This window comes from Engraulis encrasicolus, unplaced genomic scaffold, assembly GCF_034702125.1.
Source record: "Engraulis encrasicolus isolate BLACKSEA-1 unplaced genomic scaffold, IST_EnEncr_1.0 scaffold_27_np1212, whole genome shotgun sequence".
Classification (NCBI taxonomy): Eukaryota; Metazoa; Chordata; class Actinopteri; order Clupeiformes; family Engraulidae; genus Engraulis; species Engraulis encrasicolus.
Genome location: NW_026945566.1, coordinates 708,009 through 726,286, shown reverse-complemented (window position 1 = coordinate 726,286; position 18,278 = coordinate 708,009). Strand labels below are relative to the sequence as shown.

Sequence of the window (18,278 nt, the reverse complement as noted above, 5' to 3'; positions counted from 1 at the left end):
CCATATGATGTCGCCAGTATCACAATATGCAAGCATGAATGAGAAAATGGGGACAGAGCGAGCGGAACACCATGTTGCTGTCCATGGTGCTGAATAGTTGTAGTAGTTACACGGCACGCCACTTCTAAGTGGCCTTTACAATTCCCAAGGCCTTTCTTTTCCTTGGTTATTCAGTATAAAATATACATATCCTGTCGAGATGTATCTTATCAATCCAGCGCTCGGCTGCAAAACTAGGCTACTTGCATTGATTGCAGAACATAGTGGTGTCCTGATAGGCCAAGCTCGGTTCAAACATGGCTCCATGGTGCAAAATGATGAAGTGAACGAAGCCTATTTCTTCTGTTATGGAGTTTTTACTTTATTTTATTCTTTATTTATTTTATTTTATTTTGTAGATTGTTTACACTCGCTTTAGTACACAAAATGGTCTACTGATTGACTGAACATACAGTAGGCTGATGCCAACGCTGTTAGAACGTAGCATTTGAGTTGATGGCCTGTGAAATATTATCCCACTCAGCTGGTCCTGGATCATTTGTTTTAAAAATAGACCGTTTGAAACAGGAGTCTGTTAATTGAGCACCCTCTATTGGTGGCATCAGAAAAGAATACAAAGATGCTAGACTTATTTACTGATGATATGTGCAATAAGTTTAGCATACTGAGTTTTAAATAACGTCCACATAACAGACACACACTAAGTTATGGCATGGTGTTCTCACTTGCTTTCAGAGGCAGTCGTGTTACAGATAAAACATTCAGAACGTGTAAAAGGCTCACGTGAACTCAAATATAATTGCCCAATTGTTTAAAGTAGGCTAAGTGATACACCGGACCAATGATTCAGCTAATGATCAGGTTCGCGCTTTCTCGATTTATAAATCGCCATCAAGCTGTGCATGTACTTCAGTGAACTACTGTGGAAATGGTCATCTGAATCTCCTGCTTTTCTGGCATTATGTTGTCCAAGCGATTTCACGTCTCGTGAACTATGAGATTATTTTCGCTCATATTGCGCAGTGCGCGTAGTCTGTTAGCCTGTACTTGGCCTGTAATATCCAAACCCAGTGAAGATTGTTGAAGAAAACCGGAGACGGAGACGACGAGAGCACCATAGAGAGAGAGGGAGGGAAAGAGAGGGAGAGAGAGAGAGCAAGCGTGCGAGTATCCCCCTCCAAGCGAGACATGCAGTTCGCCAAGGTTTTCTCTCAGTCCTTTCTGAGGAGCGCGAGATCAAGACGAATTCCCATGCGCGCGCCGTGCTGGAGATACAGCTGTTAGAGGTTCCTTTTCATTGTTGTGGCCCAAATTATATTTAATCGGATATGGAAGTCGGTCTTAGAGAATGGTAAAGGTTAAAGAACTGATGCATCTCAGTTATTCCAACATGAAAATACGCCCAAACAGTGAGTATTCTTTATCAGGCTGACAGTCTGTTTCAGCGGTTTAACGCATCATGAGCCAGTTTGTCGGTGTTGTATGCAATACCATATGGATATATTCGCGTGGTTACTGATTAACACTTGCAGCAAATTACCACAGTTCTGAAAGATTTGACAGCAGCGCCTGCACAGACCATGCCACATTTCCGGTAGTTCACATTTTACTTGTCCACGTGTCTGCAGTGTGTGTGTTTGCCCAACTAATGAGGTAATTTTGCTGCTATGCATCGTAGTTAGTAAGCACATCAAATTCAATAGTACATTAATATACATTTTTCTGTTTGCAGGTTCAACTTTATCGGCAGTATCAGAGAGAGGTGGGAGTAACACCTTGTGACTATTTCGTGAAGTCCTCAGACTTCCCTCCAAAGGACTCCACTGTCTTCGGATCAAGAATACTCAAGAGTTGGCGACCCAAAATGAAGAGACGTCAAAAGCGTGTCCTGCAAATGGCTTTCCTTTTCATGGTGGCACTTATATTCTTACCCAACATTGGCTTGTGGTCCCTGTACAGAGAGAAACATTTGATGAAGTCACATGAAGCAGGAGAACAGGTAAGTTCTGTTGTCAACTTGTTAACGCTCCCATACTATGGCGAATGTTCACTGATAACTTTGTCGTACACATACATTCCCGTTTCAACACACCCGGCAAGACGTTTTCAACACGACGTAGGCCTACACACCACAAACACTCGTACTTTACCTTCATTTTCCTGTGGGATACATCGAGTTCAAGCAGTGAGGAAATAGAAAGCGCCTACATCAAAACTGGGTGATGCATGTCAGCTGTGATACAGCATCCTGAAGTAGTTAGCTTAGCTATAGTTCACACAAGAGTTCCCAAGTGCATCCAAATATGTGTCCTTGCCTCCTCCACTTGTGCTTGTTTCCTCGTCCCTCCTCCTGGCCCCTCCTCCGTGGAGAAAACGATAAAGTTTCCCAGCTGTCAGCCTCGCCACAACAACTTTTGAGGGACTGTTTTTCATTCACCATCCCAATTGCAAATTGAGGCAGTCGGTTCATATGGAAAATAGGGAGGCGGAGCACTCGGAGGGTCACAGGCAGCCTCAAAATGAATGGCAGTGAACGAGGAGCCCTTGTATTGAAGGATAAAACTAGCTGTTTTGAACTAATAATCGTCCGAGGAAACTTCCTTCAAAGTTCACAGCCTGCCTCGTGAATTCAGGGAAATGACAAAAAAGTGGGATAATCATACATACATCCAGATCACCACGAGCACTTGTAGAATCCACAGTCCCCCCCTATCAGCTCAGTTTGACAGCTGTCAGAACGCACCCAGCGAGCGGGGCATTCGGAGGGTACACTATTTACAGCCTTCTCGCTATTTAACCCATGACTGCAGTTAGGGGCGCTATCGAGACGAGAGCGCAGCCCATTCATTCTGAATGTAGTCTGCAGTCCTCCGTTGGCGCCCCTACAGTGCAGTACCTGGCGAGTGGAACCTCTCGTAATACAACTTCTCCGAGAGCGTCTTGACAGCTGTCAAACTGAGCTGATAGGGGGGGACTGTGGATTCTACAAGTGCTCGTGGTGATCTGGATGTATGTATGATTATCCCACTTTTTTGTCATTTCCCTGAATTCACGAGGCAGACTGTGAACTTTGAAGGAAGTTTCCTCGGACGATTATTAGTTCAAAACAGCTAGTTTTATCCTTCAATACAAGGGCTCCTCGTTCACTGCCATTGATTTTGAGGCTGTCTGTGACCCTCCGAGTGCTCCGCCTCCCTATTTTGCATATGAACCGACTGCCTCAATGAGAAAAGACTTTACAATTGAGCTTTTGCAAGATATTGAAATATAATGCTGTTGTCAGTGATGTCATCATGACGAGAAGCAAGTGGAGGAGGCAAGTGGAGGAGGCAAGGTCACATATTGAGATGCACCCCCTGACTGAAAGCTAACACAAAGCTATCGTCTTGTGGAGTTTGTAGAGAACGTGGAATTACTTTATCTTTCACATCTGTGGTAGGCTATGGGTATCCTCTAATGTTAGGCCTATGGACTTTTATCAATCTTATTGGACACATCATCTCATAGCCTACTCTCCTTAGATAGAACAGTATATCCTGATATTTGGAAGTATTGGTAAAATGAGCCACTTTTAACTGATTTAGTCATAAGGTGTGTTTGTTTAAAATATAATTTCAAAGTGCCCTGTTACAGCAAAGGCACATAATGAGCTTTCAAGATTAAACTAATATTTTGAGGAACAAATGGTCAAGGGTGTCATCTTACCCCATGCACAAACATTAGTAAGACGCACCATTTTGTGGGGTAAGTTGAGCCAGAGCAAAAAAATCTCTTCTAAGCAGGTTTTATTTATTGTAACAAATGCAATCAATGCATCTGTGAAATAAAACAACACAACTATGCCAAAGGATGCATATTTGGGGCCTTCACAGCTTTACTTGAAATCAGAATGTTGAACAATTTAGGGTACAGTGTAGAATAAAGGGAACATTGCTTAAGTTGGCTGAAATAAGCATAAAGCATTAGCATTATTACCTTTATTACCACTGGCAAGAGGTTGACTATGAATCAAACTTAGTGGTATAGCTTGCTTAACTCAACCAAAGTAAAAAGCAACAACTGGGTGCTCATATACAAAATGAAGAGAACAGGACAGCACTCCAAGTTGTGTACTTTTATTGTCCGACTGTTCTCTTTATTTAAGAGGTTGTCTATGGCAATAGAGGTTGAAAGAGGAAGCATACAAGTAGCCTGTAATGGTACATAACACATTAGTAAAATTAAGCCAATGATAACACATGTTTTTATGATCATGATACAAACGACTGGCAACTACCACTGGTAAGCTGAAAACAGTGGAGGGTTTTTACATTAATTTGTTGCAGACCTCATTAACTTTTGTGATCAACCATTGTTATCAACTCACAGGACATAAGCAAGGACAAGTAATCATATAGGCCTAATGATACCAAGCAAAACTTGTATGAATTTGAATGATGTGGCATTGCTCTCTCTCTCTCTCTCTCTCTCTCTCTCTCTCTCTCTCTCTCTCTCTCTCTCTCTCTCTCTCTCTCTCTCTCTCTCTCTCTCTCTCGATAGATAGATAGATAGATAGATAGATAGATAGATAGATAGATAGATAGATAGATAGATAGATAGATAGACAGAGACTTGGACTTTGTATTTTGTTTGCCAGTATTCACTAATAAGCATACTGTACATAGTTTATGTGAGGAGTGCATCCTTGTCCTGTAGTTATGCAAAGCTTTATTCAAGCTATACTCATGTGGGTTTATGTAAACAAGGTTTTGCACATTATTAATGATAATTTGCAATGACAATTGGCTCATATGTTTGTCAGGATGACTTTAATCAGCACAGCCAACGCACCATCAAGTGTGCTTTTATTTCTTTGACCCGTTTCCTCTGGTGGGTCTACTCTGTGCACACTCAAAGTGTTGTTTTTTTCCCCAAGCAAGCACTTGTGTTGTTCTGTTGATACGGAGAGTGAGTTCTTGCGCTAAATGTTGTATGTGCTTAAGGTTCACACATTTTTTCCTCATGTGCCCATGTCCTAGTTTGCAAAGCAGATACCCACATTACAGACCGGCTAGCTCGGATAATGACAATTACACTGTATATCCAGTGAAATGTTTGAACTACCCCCATTTCCCTCTCCACTTTTGTTCCCCTGTGTAGTGCTGTAGGGTCATTACAAGTGGTCATGCCCTGATTGTGGCCAGACACAGTCTCAGGTCCAGTCACAAACAAGGTTTGCAGGGCAGTTTCAGCTTCTAGCAGCACTTACGCATGAATTGCTGGAGTTCATTTATTGTCTCTTGTAATTTCCTCACTCCCATTTGATTCATTTTGTTTGCATGTGGTTGCCCTTGGGATGGCTCCTCTCCTGCACAGAGTCTGTCTCTACATTACTGCTGAAACAACAGCAAGACGCCACAGTAACGACAGGGACACAAATATCAGGCAGGACCTTACATCAGGGTCCTGTCCTCCTTCCCGATCTCCACTTAATTCACACTCAGCCTCAAAATGTCTCCTGCTGTACCGAAAGGCCGTCTTTCAAGCGTGACCCTTCTCCAACCAATGTCCTGAGGGCTGGTTGAAGGCAAATGGCTCATTCCATAGATATAATTTATTCAAGGGGCAGATTTTTTTTCTTGCTCTCTATCTTTTTAAAACTCAGTTCAGTTTTGCAAGACCCTTTGCAGAGAATATGAATCTGTGTCACACAGTGATCATTTGATGGCAAGGTTTTTTTTTTTTCAGCAGCCAGCTTTCTGATTTGTGAAGCTGGCCTTTTACCCGTTGGCTTGTTTTCAGTGCCGGCAGAACTGTAAAAGGCAGCTGTCATCTGTTACAAACAAGTTTGATGAGAGTTTACAGCTTAGTGCAGAGTTAACAGGGATGGTACGGCATTCGATGTGGAGAAGGGAGCTCCAGCGAGATGAGCTAGGACAGTAAACAAACTGCAGGCTGGCAGCGGAGGCTGATCTGTAGTGGCAGCAGAAGAATGGGAACAGTCCTCCGGATCAGGCTAAATCCGCATGTCACAAATTTTGTGACTCAGACATGTAGAAGTTTGCCAGCCACAGGGACAGAATAGGAGAAAATAAGATCTTTGGTCTTTTTGTGGGGTACTATAACTATAAATAATAGCGTTGGTACAAGCCACTGTTTCACCCCCACGACACAAGCTTTTGTCATGGTCATTTAAGTTTGACGTAGCCCCTTAATGCACACTGTACCTCCAATAGCATGGTGGAATAGTCACTGAAAAGTTACCTACCATAGTACTACAATACTATGACATAACACAGGGCCTTTAGTAATGCACTATGAGTTGGTCATTGCCATTCTGGTAACACTAGTTTATAACGCTGTGTCTTAATGGGTTACGTAAATAACTACTATGAGTAGCTTTCTGAGTTTTTGCTGATTTTATTTTATGGATATTTCAAATAATTCCTGATGCCAGATCTGTCCGCATCACAGCTACAGCCACATCCCGATGGAGATTGATTTTATTGTAAAGTGAACGTTGTTTAGCAAAGTGACTTGCAGTACCAATCTCTGCCTGTCTGCCTGTTTGTCTGTTCGTCTTCCTTTCTCTCCCTCTCTCGTTCTCTCTCTCACACAGACACACACAACACACATACACACACCTAATTTCTCACACTTGTATAAAGAGGTGATCTGAAATATACCTCACAGCGTCCAGACGTAGAGACATCTAGAGACAAAGTTAACGGCGTGGACATTCTGTCCTTTGTCAAAAGAAGACTACGACAGGCCACCTGCCTGATGGACATCTATTGACGCTTAGAGACAGATAACGGCTGTAGATAGATTGAAAAAATGTCCACGCACCAAACAGAATTGATGTGCTGGGGCAGCGGCGTGTGACAAAGCACCTGCTCACACACAATCAGCCACACCCAGTCCTGAGGTCCAGCTGTCTGTCACAGCCCTGACAGCCGCGGTGGTGTAAATTTGTCGGAGAAGAGTGAGGATGACACAACACAAAGCTCTTAAACCTTTATACATCCCTCCAATCAGAGGCTAAAGTCTCTGGTGTTTTGGCCCGGAAGAAATGGGTGAGTTTTATCGTTGGTTTCCATTTGGCCACAAAGTGACAGGGGGAAAAGAGATGTTGTAATTGCAATTACCCTCGGTGTCATGTTGGAGAGATGCATTATGGTAATGCACATGTCAGGCTTACAACAGGAGCATCGGGTGAACAGGGCACCAAATTATTTCAGCAGAATTGCAAATGGACCATAGAGAAATACAAATGAATTCCACAAAAGCATGCTTAGAGGAAGTTGTCTTTTGTGATGGGTGTTACATGGTAAAACAAAGCAATTTTCCTCATTTAGTCTCACTCATTGTCCTTGAGGGTCTAATATGATGGGACTTTTTATATATACAAACATATATACATATATAAATAGAATATATAGAATATATAAACTGCAGCCACACTCACGTTTCGCAAGCTAAGTGTCTTTCTGTAAACAAAGCAGGGATGGCAGTGTCTCGGGTTGTTCTGAGGGTCTGTGGAGATTAAAAAGCATTTGATATGGAGTGAGGACCATATACCAGAGCAGTGCCACACTATAAAAGCACTTACTGGCTCATGAAACAAAGGAGGATAGGCACCCATTTGAGCTTGTAGCACCGGGCACTTCCATTAAACTAATAGCACTCCCACATGAGGCGCCGTGCCCCCGGAGAGCCACTTATTTCCCATTTCCTCTAGTATCAGTGAAGGTGACGCAGTTGCAAATTGTTGTGGTTTCATGTGCCATGTTTGGAAGATGACTCATTTAGAAACCATTACAGCAGAAAACAGGACATGAGCTGGAATAATGAAATTACATGTTTTCATTAATCTACTCTCTGTCACACGGTGAAAACGTGAGCTTGATGTGTTCTTTCATGTGTACTCTCCACATATATCAAAATACTCCTAGCCCTCTGCCCTCTTGCATGTTACGGGTTTAGTCATGTTATTTGTTTTGCCATTCAGTCTTGTAAAGTGGGTGTAGCTCAGTCTGGTCATTTCACTGACAGAGGTGGTCCCCTCATAGATAGATAGAAAAACGTGAAAACATCTGTTTAGGTTTAGGTTTTTGGCAGTCAAAGGATGTCTTAAAATGTTGTTCTCACCTCAAAACCTGACACTTACTTTAACAGTCTAGACAGGATGGCTTTACAATGACTATTAATTAGATATTTGCATGTTCTATATCTTGACATTTTCCTGTGACAAGTCCAGCTCGTTATACTATGTGTGAATAGTAAATTATGAGCAACTGATGGCTGAGCAGAAAGTAAATAATATGTAAGCAGAGGGATGGAGTATAGCAGTGCAGACAGGCAGCTGAGAGACTCCTCCACTTGGGTGATTGTTATTCAAGGAGAGTGAAGCCTCTCGTGGTTTGTCATCGCTGAGACATAACCGCAGTAAAATGAGACAGTCACTTTTACTATCTGCCCTCATAGAGGGTGTGGGCATTAGGGCAACACAATTGTAAAGTCATTTCGTCGTTCTCAATAATAGGCAATCTAAAATCAACTTTTCAAGCAGCAGGTTACCGGTGACATTCTAAATGACAGAAATGAATTATGCAATTATGGTTTGATGCAGAATCTAGTTCACAGTCAGTAACAGAAAATAACTTTAAATTCAAATGGCTCACTGAGGTGGACTCTGTGTGAAGGACGTGTGAGAAAACACCCCTATGAGTATACCTCCTTTTGTCTTGATCTCTCCTGTTTAGAGACTTGCTTTAGTTTCGAGGGTCAAGGTGACTTTCGAGGTAGCGTGCGATGTATCATACCATGCTGGTTCGATAATTTGTTATCTGACTCATTTCTTCGTGCCTAATTGACTAACACTGTGATATTGGCTCCATCTTCCTCTGTGTAATCACATCAGCTTTTGTTTGTCTTCGCCTCATAATTGAATTGCGTTCGATTGGTCGTAAGGTGCTTGCCACTCGCCTGACTGGACTCCCTGCCTCCTCGCACTACCCTCCCCTTTTTTTCTCACCTCCACAAATACGAATCAATACATATGAGTTTTTAAATCTCGCTGAGGCTTCATTATCACGTCTCAGGCCTCTGTGGCAGACACTAAGAGGGGGTGTTCCGGTCGGCCTGCATGGCGCCGTACTGTAGGCACAAGGCCAGTTCACACTCAGTCGGAAACCAGGGAAGTAAAGTAGCGCGTGGACTCAAGTTGTATGATTGAACTGAGGGAATCCAGGACAGTTGGAAGCTGACTGGAAGTTAAGGTTTGCCTGGAATGTTTCTTTTTCTTTCCAATTTTATACCGCGTAATAAGGCGCAGGCTTAGTTTCCCCGAGTTGGCTGTAGAGTATGCTAAGGCGGTCATTGGCAGAGGGAGAGTGTGGGATCTGTCTCCTCCTGTGCTGGAGCTTAGTGACCTGGCGTGCTGACAAGCCTCTTTACAGACTTGGCATTGGAGCACTCTAAGAGGCTGTTGTTCTCCGAAAATTACAAATTGAAGCTTTTGTACAATTTTGTGGAGGCCAGGATTATAATGCATCATGAGACAGCTCCATGCACGGAAATCTGTGTGTGTGTGTGTGTGTGTGTGTGTGTGTGTGTGTGTGTGTGTGTGTGTGTGTGTAAATTTGAGGGAGAAGCTAGTTATGGTAGTGAAATTAGTTACAAATATTTGTTTTACTTTTTACTGCCAACTGTTTGGCATGAAAATATCTAATTTGGCTCCACAGTGTGTATAATACATTTACATTAATAAAGCAAATAGAAGGCCAAGTTAATGACATCAGCTCTACAGTACAAGACAGAAAACATAACAGAAATGGCAGTATGAGATGTAATGAAAATTCACTTGACTGTGTTTAATGGAAGTGTGTGGTTTGGTTTCCAGCTTGTCTGCAAATGTTGCTTAGTTACCGTCCTCTTAGGCCGTGTTTAGACTAGTCACTTGAAGTGACTCATATCCGATTTTTTGCGCAAATGTGCCACATATCTGATCTAAGCGACCCATGTGTAAAGTGTAATCATTTCATTTGGAATCATTTTGTATCCAATTTAATTGCAATTACTCCACAACGTGTTATGCTTTTATAGAGTCAATGGTATGACCAATGGCACCCAATCATTTATTTTTTTGTTGCATTAGATTTGTCTGCCTGACTGTACAGTGTATTTCGGGTTTTTTCTGCACTGTAGGGTAGTATTTCCACAGTCCCATGGCTCTACCCTCACCAACTACAACTTTTGTTGCCCGGGAGTGAGGTCACAAAAAAGCCAGGCCGCGCCCTCCTAGTGACGTAACACCTTCAACGTTGCTTCTAGTGTAGTGTTGCGTAGTGTTGCTCGTTTCTGAGCTCCAGAAAAATCGGGAACTTCTCCCACTTTGTTGGGAAGCAAACAACCAGTAGCAAACCAAGGGAGGCGGGTCAACTACGCCGTTTGGAAATGTCAATTGTTATGCTCTTGGTCAGATCAATTCTCGAAAAGATTTGAAAGTCGATGATAATCAGGCTAGTCAGGAAAGGGGACAAGTTGACGACTTAGCATTCTCAATGTAAATGGCTGATGCCGTGCACAGCATGGAGGCAGAATGCAAAATTGGCATGCTGCACCACAATGCAGAACGTCTAGACTGGCAGCTGTTGCAATCTGTCCGCTAATGCGAGGGGTGTATCCACTGAAAACAACACATGTGATGTGTGAAGCACTAAAGCGGTCTGTGTCTCATAAACATCTTTTATATGAATATGAATTTCCTCATTGTGAATTTCAGATAGACTCTACAGGTGTGATGGCTTTGCCAAATAGTTTACGAATTAAAGTACAAAACAAGGCAATATAGAATATGAATCTGAAATGAGTTAATAGTTTCTATGTTGTATGTTTATAGTTTCTATGTTATATGTGGATGCACAAAGTCATTTTATTTTTGATATCTAAAATTACCAGCCATATAAAATAGAATATGACTGTGTCTTTGATTTAGCAACAGCCACAATTGTTGGGAAAAGATACACTTTATGGTGGAAAGAAGTATTTTTTGAAGGGACTTGAGCATTAGTAATATACCCACATAATGATATAATATGAGTGAGGTAGCTATGGCACAAGCGTGATAATGGACTTAATGTTATTTAAGGAGCAGAAGTTAATGCACTTTGTGAACTAACGACCATTCCGCTCTGTCTTGGCCATGTTACCACTTCAAGCCTCATACCGTGTTATCCATTATTGCCTCCATATTTTCTGCGGAATAGCTTCGGTCGGCAGGGCAGTTGCTGGAAGATGAAGACGTTTAGGGCTTAAAAGCTGACCTGTGATGGGTAGGTTGGGGTTTGAATCCTCCAGGGGCATCCTCTCTTTATGTAATTCTGGCAGCTACATGCATTGTTTTCCCACAGTTTGAGGGAGAGAGGCAGTGTGCTTAAAAACAGCCCATGGCATGCAGTGTTTGCAGTCTGTCTGAGTCATATAAACATTACCCCGTCCTCTACACCATGGTGCTTGTTTACATAAAAACACTTTTTTATGCAAGGTCATACTAACATAGGGCTATCACAAGCTCATCCAAAGACAATGTGTAGATCACAAAACATTTGTGTTAACAGACAGTAAGAATGGAGTAGGCCTATGTTGAGGACCAGGTGCTCCGAAACAGTGTTGTCAGAATTAATTATTGAGTTGAAAGTGACAGTTTGTGACACTAGACCTTTTAACTTCAGTCTTTTACCTAACTTACCTTACTTTTGCACAGCTGGTCTGCAACAGATCAATCTTCCTGCAGTGTCTCTTGGCCCTGCCTGCTACCTGTCATCGTGTGTGTGTGTGTGTGTGTGTGTGTGTGTGTGTGTGTGTGTGTGTGTGTGTGTGTGTGTGTGTGTGTGTGTGTGTGTGAATGACTTAGTGCTTGTGCAAGACCATGTTGAAAGGCACTGGATTCCCAGGGACACATCTTGGCACAATACAGCCAAGTCATACATTGCACCCTTACTCAGTTTGACGCTAACAGCCCTGTGCTCTGTTGCCAGTGGCCACTGTGTTTGCCCTGGCAGATGTGGCGATGCATTGGCTCCGTCTGTGTGACGCTCTTCAGCTGCTTGGGCCTGCAAATTCCACCCAGCCACCACTCTCACAGCTTCGCTCATTTCAACACTGGGAGAGGGGAGAGAAAATGGGAAAAAATCCTCACAGCAGCATCTCAAGCAAATCAGCCATGCTCAGCTTCCCAGTGACACTGTAGACAGTACTGTTTCCATATCAGAGGCTGTGTATAGGTGTGAATCCTAATGCCATTTTTATTCTTGTTGTTGTCGTTGTCGCCATTCTGCCGTCGCTGTTCTTGAGGAAATAAGGTGCTTTGTTTGTTTCTCAGGTAAATGAAGAGGAGGCATAAATCAGGGTGCTGGTTTGACGAGTGGCGCGTGGCTTTGACGCTTGACTGTGCGTCTGTGGGTCATTAAGAGGAGGGCCACTCTCTCTCTCTCTTTTAGGGGTGGGCGGTATGGCCAAAAATGTATACCTGGGTATAATTTTAGCCACGGTATATATCACGGTATTTTACATTTGTGTAAAATTGAAGCATTCCATCGCAAAATGTACAAAACGTCCTTTTTTTTTAATTTGCATTTGCATTTTTTAAACATTTGCATTTTTGGAATGTGTGTGAATTCTTGCTATTCAAATCTTTTGAAAACAAACAAAAACTATGTGAAATGCATTTTGCAATGCAATGCAATGTAATAGGCTACAACACTGTCAATTTCACCAAGTCTAGAAGGGGTTAAACTAGGGAAGGGAGGGGTGTCAAACTGAACATGGATTTTATCCAATAAATCGTTCATTTGACCCTTTTTTCTATTTCTGGAGTTGCTGGGGGTAATTTGGAAATGTGTGCTTGCATCTGTGATTATGCCAAGCCTAATGGTTCAGCTGTTATTGTTAAAGTTTAAAAAAACGAACTTTAACATGAGGCAGCTAGCAATGCATTGTAGAACTAATGCATTTAAATGGCAGCTATCACTGCAGCAGCGGTTAGCGTGCTAACGTTAGCGAAATCGCTAAATCACATTTTAAACAGTGAACAGTCATCTAAGTTACTAACACCCAGCCAGATATCGTGAATGATATTATCTCACCTGGACACAGTAACATACAGTAAGGCTGGCGCAAATGTAAAGCAACCAGTAGCACATAGATTTAGCACATTTCTGTTGTCAGACACCAGCATTGACATGAATGACTTGGGCTGTTAGCTTGCTAACTTGCTTTTCACACACCACTGTACATTAAATTGTGGAGACCAGAATCGAAATCACATACAGTTTAAAACAATAGTTCACTACACTAACTATACATTTTACACTTAAAGCTTAAATGAAATTGTGCTTCTGTTCTACAACCACATTCTTTTGCTACTACGAGAGACAGTCTTGTGGATGTTCAAAACGTTGTCTATTACTGCCATCTGCAGGACGCAATGCGCTATGGCGGTAGAGCGGTATGGACAAAATCCATACCTTGGGGGAAAAAATACCTCGCACGATAGTATACCGTCCATACCGCGCACTCCTACTCTCTCTCTCTCTCTCTCTCTCTCTCTCTCTCTCTCCTCAGTCTGCTGCCCCTCTGCTCCTGTGTTATTTATGGGAGCGCGGCCGTTCACACCAGCGCTCCTAATTACGGGCCACTATTAAGATTAATGGGGGGCTTCGGACGGATGCATCTGCCAAGTTTACCTTTGCCTCATCCACTTGATTGATGGGGAGCGAGACGAAAGTTTTCGTTCCCTAAGGGCCCAAGTTCTAACAAGCTTAGGAGGTCCGTGGGGGTGACTTGCTCGGTGGTGTGTTGCTGCTGCATGTTCTGGCTTACTTCAGCGGGGACGGCAGGGATGTGAGAGTCAAATATGACCCGATATTGATCCCTTCTTCTGTCACTGCACCATCATCTCTCCGGCTGCTGCACACACCCCACCCCACCACACCCCTCTTCCTCCCTTTTTTTACACACATTTCCTTCCATTCATTGCCACCCGTTGTGTTGCCTCTTTCATCCCTGAGATTTTCCTTTTGTTTCCATATGGTCTCATCGAATGTTTTTTTTTCTCTTTCAAATTGTCTTGCCATGTCCAATTTCAGCCAATCACCATCCACTCTCTTCTAAACCACACTGACCTGCAAGGTTGGACTAAAGGGTCTTCTTGATGAGGATATGATGTGGCATCAGCTGCCCTTTGATAGCACATCTTCAGAAAAGGCCAATTTTAGTGCTAATGGACAAATCAGTTGGTAATTGCTGCCCATGTCTTTGCAAGGAAATATATTTCATTCTAGGTATTGTAAGTCTTTGTTCTCTTTTTATTCTCTTTGTCTTACCCCAGATAGCAAAAATGTTCTGGGCTTTTTATGGCCCAGAAACCTTGGTTCATCCTGGAAATATGCCGCAATATGTAGGGGTTACTCCCGGGCCTAAAACGGCCCACAAGATTTTGCCGGAATCATGCCAGAAAGCAGCCAGTAGAATGCCAAGAACGTTCGACAGAGTGCCGGCACCTTACCAGATGTTTGCCAGAAGACCCAGAAATGGCCCATGAGCCTACCACAAGATTGCCAGAACACTACCGATTAAAACCCATAAATATGCCGGAATGTATTGAACCTTCCCAATAATAATAATAATAATAATAATAATAATAATAATAATAATAATAATAATAATAAAAAATAAAACCCACAAAAAATCATGCAAATTGGCCATTTATTATCTTTAGTAGGCTACAACATACATCCATTCAATAGATTTTGGAAATTGAAAATGTATGACATTTTAAACAAGAAAACAAAATGATCAAAATGCATTTTTTTTAAACTCACAGCCTTTCTTAAAATATCCCTTCATGTTTTAAATGGAATTTTCCAAAAAACAAACCAGAAGATAAACACGTTTCTTAACATATCCATTTGAGTTATTAAAAAAAAAGTTCAGAAAATAAACAAAATAATAAACATTTTGTAACGCATAAACCTTTAAGATATCGGTGAGAAAAACGCACAAGACCTTGCAGTCGTACATTGTATTTTCTTCTGTGAACATGTATTAATCATGTACAAACATGTAAAATACATACAATCAGGGTGCGGTTTGTAGGGAGATTGTCCCCTCTTCTGGTTTTGATATTGTCACTTTTTCCACATGATTTTAATCATAGTTTAATGTAACTCCATTGATATTGTTGACATCTGAAACACATCCCCCTTTCTGGTTTTCTGACAAATCGCACCCGGCATACAATATAAAAAGTTGAGTCCTTTCCTGAGACGTTCTGCAGTCAGGGAGCTCCTGAGACATTTGACCCACAGGTACCAAACATACCTTTTAAGGCGACATCTTTGTCATGATGTGTTAATTCAGCACTGTGGCATAAATCATCTCAATTACAAAATACATCAAAGTGAAGCGAATGGGTATACAAGAGTCTGACTATCAACATTTTAAAATATCTTCCCACAATAAAGTTCCTCCAAATTGACAAAGGTGTTCCTCCAAAAAATGGATGCAGTCAAGCCACCGATGCAGCCTTTTCGATCTTGGCTACTTTGAGCATGTGTGTGTGTCTGACCTAGTTCACAGTCCAGTGTGTTTGTGTGTGTACCGTAGCATGCATGCGTGCAGGTATTTGTTGCTGCTTGGGATGCCATTGTGGTTCGGATGAAGGCACACCACACCTGGGGAGAAAGTCAATGCTGAAGGACAGGACTCGCGTAGGTGGGGCACCATGGTGGAATCATTGCCGCGTGTATCGATTCAGATTATTTGCCAACATCACCAGAGACTCATCTTGTTTGAGAGTCTGTGTATGTGTGTGCACGTGCGCCTGTGTCTATGTGCATGTTTATATGCTGGTGTGTATGTGTGTGTGTGTGTGTGTGTGTGTGCTGGGCATAAAAAAGGGCAAATGTCTGACATTCCGTTCTTGGTCTGTGCTTCTCTTCCTCACCCCATCTCAGTCTGCTGCCAGGTACAGCCACCTCTTCGTACGATTTCCCACCTCCTAGTGGGTGGCCTGGATGCATCTCTCTATTTCTCCAAAAAGTAAAGATACAAAAATGGCATTGAATCAGCAAATTTCAATGATCATTTCACCTGCAACAACATTCTTGAACTCTTATCCCTGGAACGATACATTGAGATTTGATACAGTTCATTTTTTCATGGGACAACAATTAATACATTTCACTTTGACACATTGAATAGTAGCCAGCGTACAACAATATAACTACTTCAATTCAACTTCAGAATGCATCCATGTAAATCAACTTACTGCTTGAGGATGTCTGTCTGGCCCCATGACGAAAGTCCCCCTTTTGGTCCCTGGCTGGAACGTGGCACATGGACTGACCTGTAACGAGAGTGAGATAGTCAAATGTTTAAGTCCTGTTCTACATATACACAGGGTTAAAAAGTTCAGTATTATGCAAATTATATTATTTCACTGACATACCTAAATAATCAAGAAAAACTAAACAAAAAATTGGCATAAGTTTGTTTGTAGCACCTACACACTCAGAAAGATGGGCGGGCGGGCACGCGCACACACACATTTGATTTTATATGGACTGACCTTATACAAGATTGGTAATCAAATGCTTGTGTTCTATTTAAAGACAATTCACATGATTTCCTTTATTTGATGTAGAAGATCAACTTACTGTTTGAGGATCTCTGTTGATCCATGTCACTGGAAATTTCTCTCGGGCCCCTGGCCTGAAGACGTGGGCTCATGGACTGACCTGTGACAAGAGCAATAGTCAAATGTTTGGGTCATTCTAGGTATAGGGGTCTGTTAAGTCCAGGCAGGATTCACTTTCACTGTACAGTCTGCTCCTACAGTTATACACTGGGTTGTTAATTAACTTTTTTCTCTCCACCATTCAAAATGGAAAGAATTTTACTATTAAAACACACACTTAATAATGACTCAAAGTGGCTAGTAAGTTGGTCTTTTCTACATATGCTAAAAAAAATTCAACTGTTCACTAGGAATGCTGATTATGGAGGAGTGCTGTTTCACTTTTTTTCTCATAAGCAGGTGCACTTTGGCTAAAGGAAATAAAGTTGCTCAAAATTATGGTCAGACTTAGCTCCAGTGACTGTTGATAAGGCCTGCCAAAGATTCCAAGGCACACTGATGGTGAATTTAAAAAGCCTTTAATTAAACCCTTTAAGACCTTATCACTAGCTGGAGCTAATTCTGACCATAATGTTAAGTCCTTTTTATACATACAATAGACACCTTTATATTGCATCATTTTCTTATGTAAATCAACTTACTGCTTGAGGATCGCCGTCTTTCCTCATGTTGTAGAGCCTCCTCTTTGGTCCCTGTCCCTCACCCGTGTTAGTGAGCTGATGGACTCTCCTGTGACAAGAGTACATGGACTATTTTATTGCAAATCTGATATTTTTGTTAATCACATTACCTCGTGCATGTGTAATAATAAGGGCAGCTACTTTGTGTCCTCAAAGATAGGCCTATATCATTCAAGAATTAAGAAACTGGTGGCTATATTGCATAAAGCGATGTGGACTCGAGAATAGCACTAGAACTAGAGCTCAGGGTAAAGCAATAATCCGTGACCTGACATTAGTCATCATGTTCTCAACGAAGTGGGTGGCACCTGACCCTGCGATAACTGGCATGGTTGGAGCATTGCCCAAATCATCAATATCGCCTATTCTGAAAAAAATAATTTCTGAATCCAAACCTCAGCAGGCATCTGAAATCTAGTCAAACGGGCTGTCCTAAGCCCGTACGATATGTTATGACCAAAGGCCATGATAGTACACCAACGATAAATTGAGAATAAAATACGGGTAGTCTGTGCCAGAGCTGTAGAGAAAGAGTTGTCCTGAAGCCGTTGACGGCCGCGGACGAGCATGGCTGCTCTACATCCGGGGTTTCGCCGTCACTTCATTTTGCTCAAAGGGTCCTGTGCAGCAACGGGGACGCCATTGAGTGTCGTTGGCGTGTCGACCACTTCCCAGGTAAGTTGATATAATAGGGAGATTAATCAAAGTTGTCTGTCTTTGTCAGCGTAAGCTATCACAAGTACAGTCTCTGAGGATGTAATTTTGCCAGTTTGGGTAATATAAAATCACAATGGTAATGTGAAAAACCGTTAATCGTGTGGTAATAGCTAGCGTTTTCAACACGGCGCTTCTGGTTCAACTTTGGATTTGACGTGTTCGCAAAACATCGATGCTACCTTTCAATCTATATTTTAAAC

The 18,278-nt window shown here is 42.1% G+C and overlaps 1 protein-coding gene and 1 long non-coding RNA gene across 4 annotated transcripts in view; one reads left to right on the top strand and one right to left on the bottom strand.

The window, feature by feature from the left end:
* The first annotated feature begins 1,765 nt into the window (after window positions 1–1,765).
* galntl6 (polypeptide N-acetylgalactosaminyltransferase like 6) overlaps window positions 1,766–18,278 on the top strand; it is a 251,250-nt gene continuing 234,737 nt past the window's right edge. For all 3 annotated transcript variants that reach the window (XM_063193005.1, XM_063193004.1, XM_063193003.1), the window contains exon 1: window positions 1,766–1,999. In XM_063193005.1, coding sequence (XP_063049075.1) covers window positions 1,865–1,999 — 135 coding nt within the window. In that variant the 5' untranslated portion in view covers window positions 1,766–1,864. The remainder of the gene's footprint in view (window positions 2,000–18,278) is intronic.
* Window positions 14,731–17,441, bottom strand: LOC134443058 (uncharacterized). Its single transcript, XR_010033550.1, has 4 exons — window positions 17,323–17,441; window positions 16,701–16,781; window positions 16,313–16,390; window positions 14,731–16,074 (listed from the first exon to the last, which is right to left on the bottom strand). It is a non-coding gene; the product is annotated as an uncharacterized LOC134443058 (long non-coding RNA).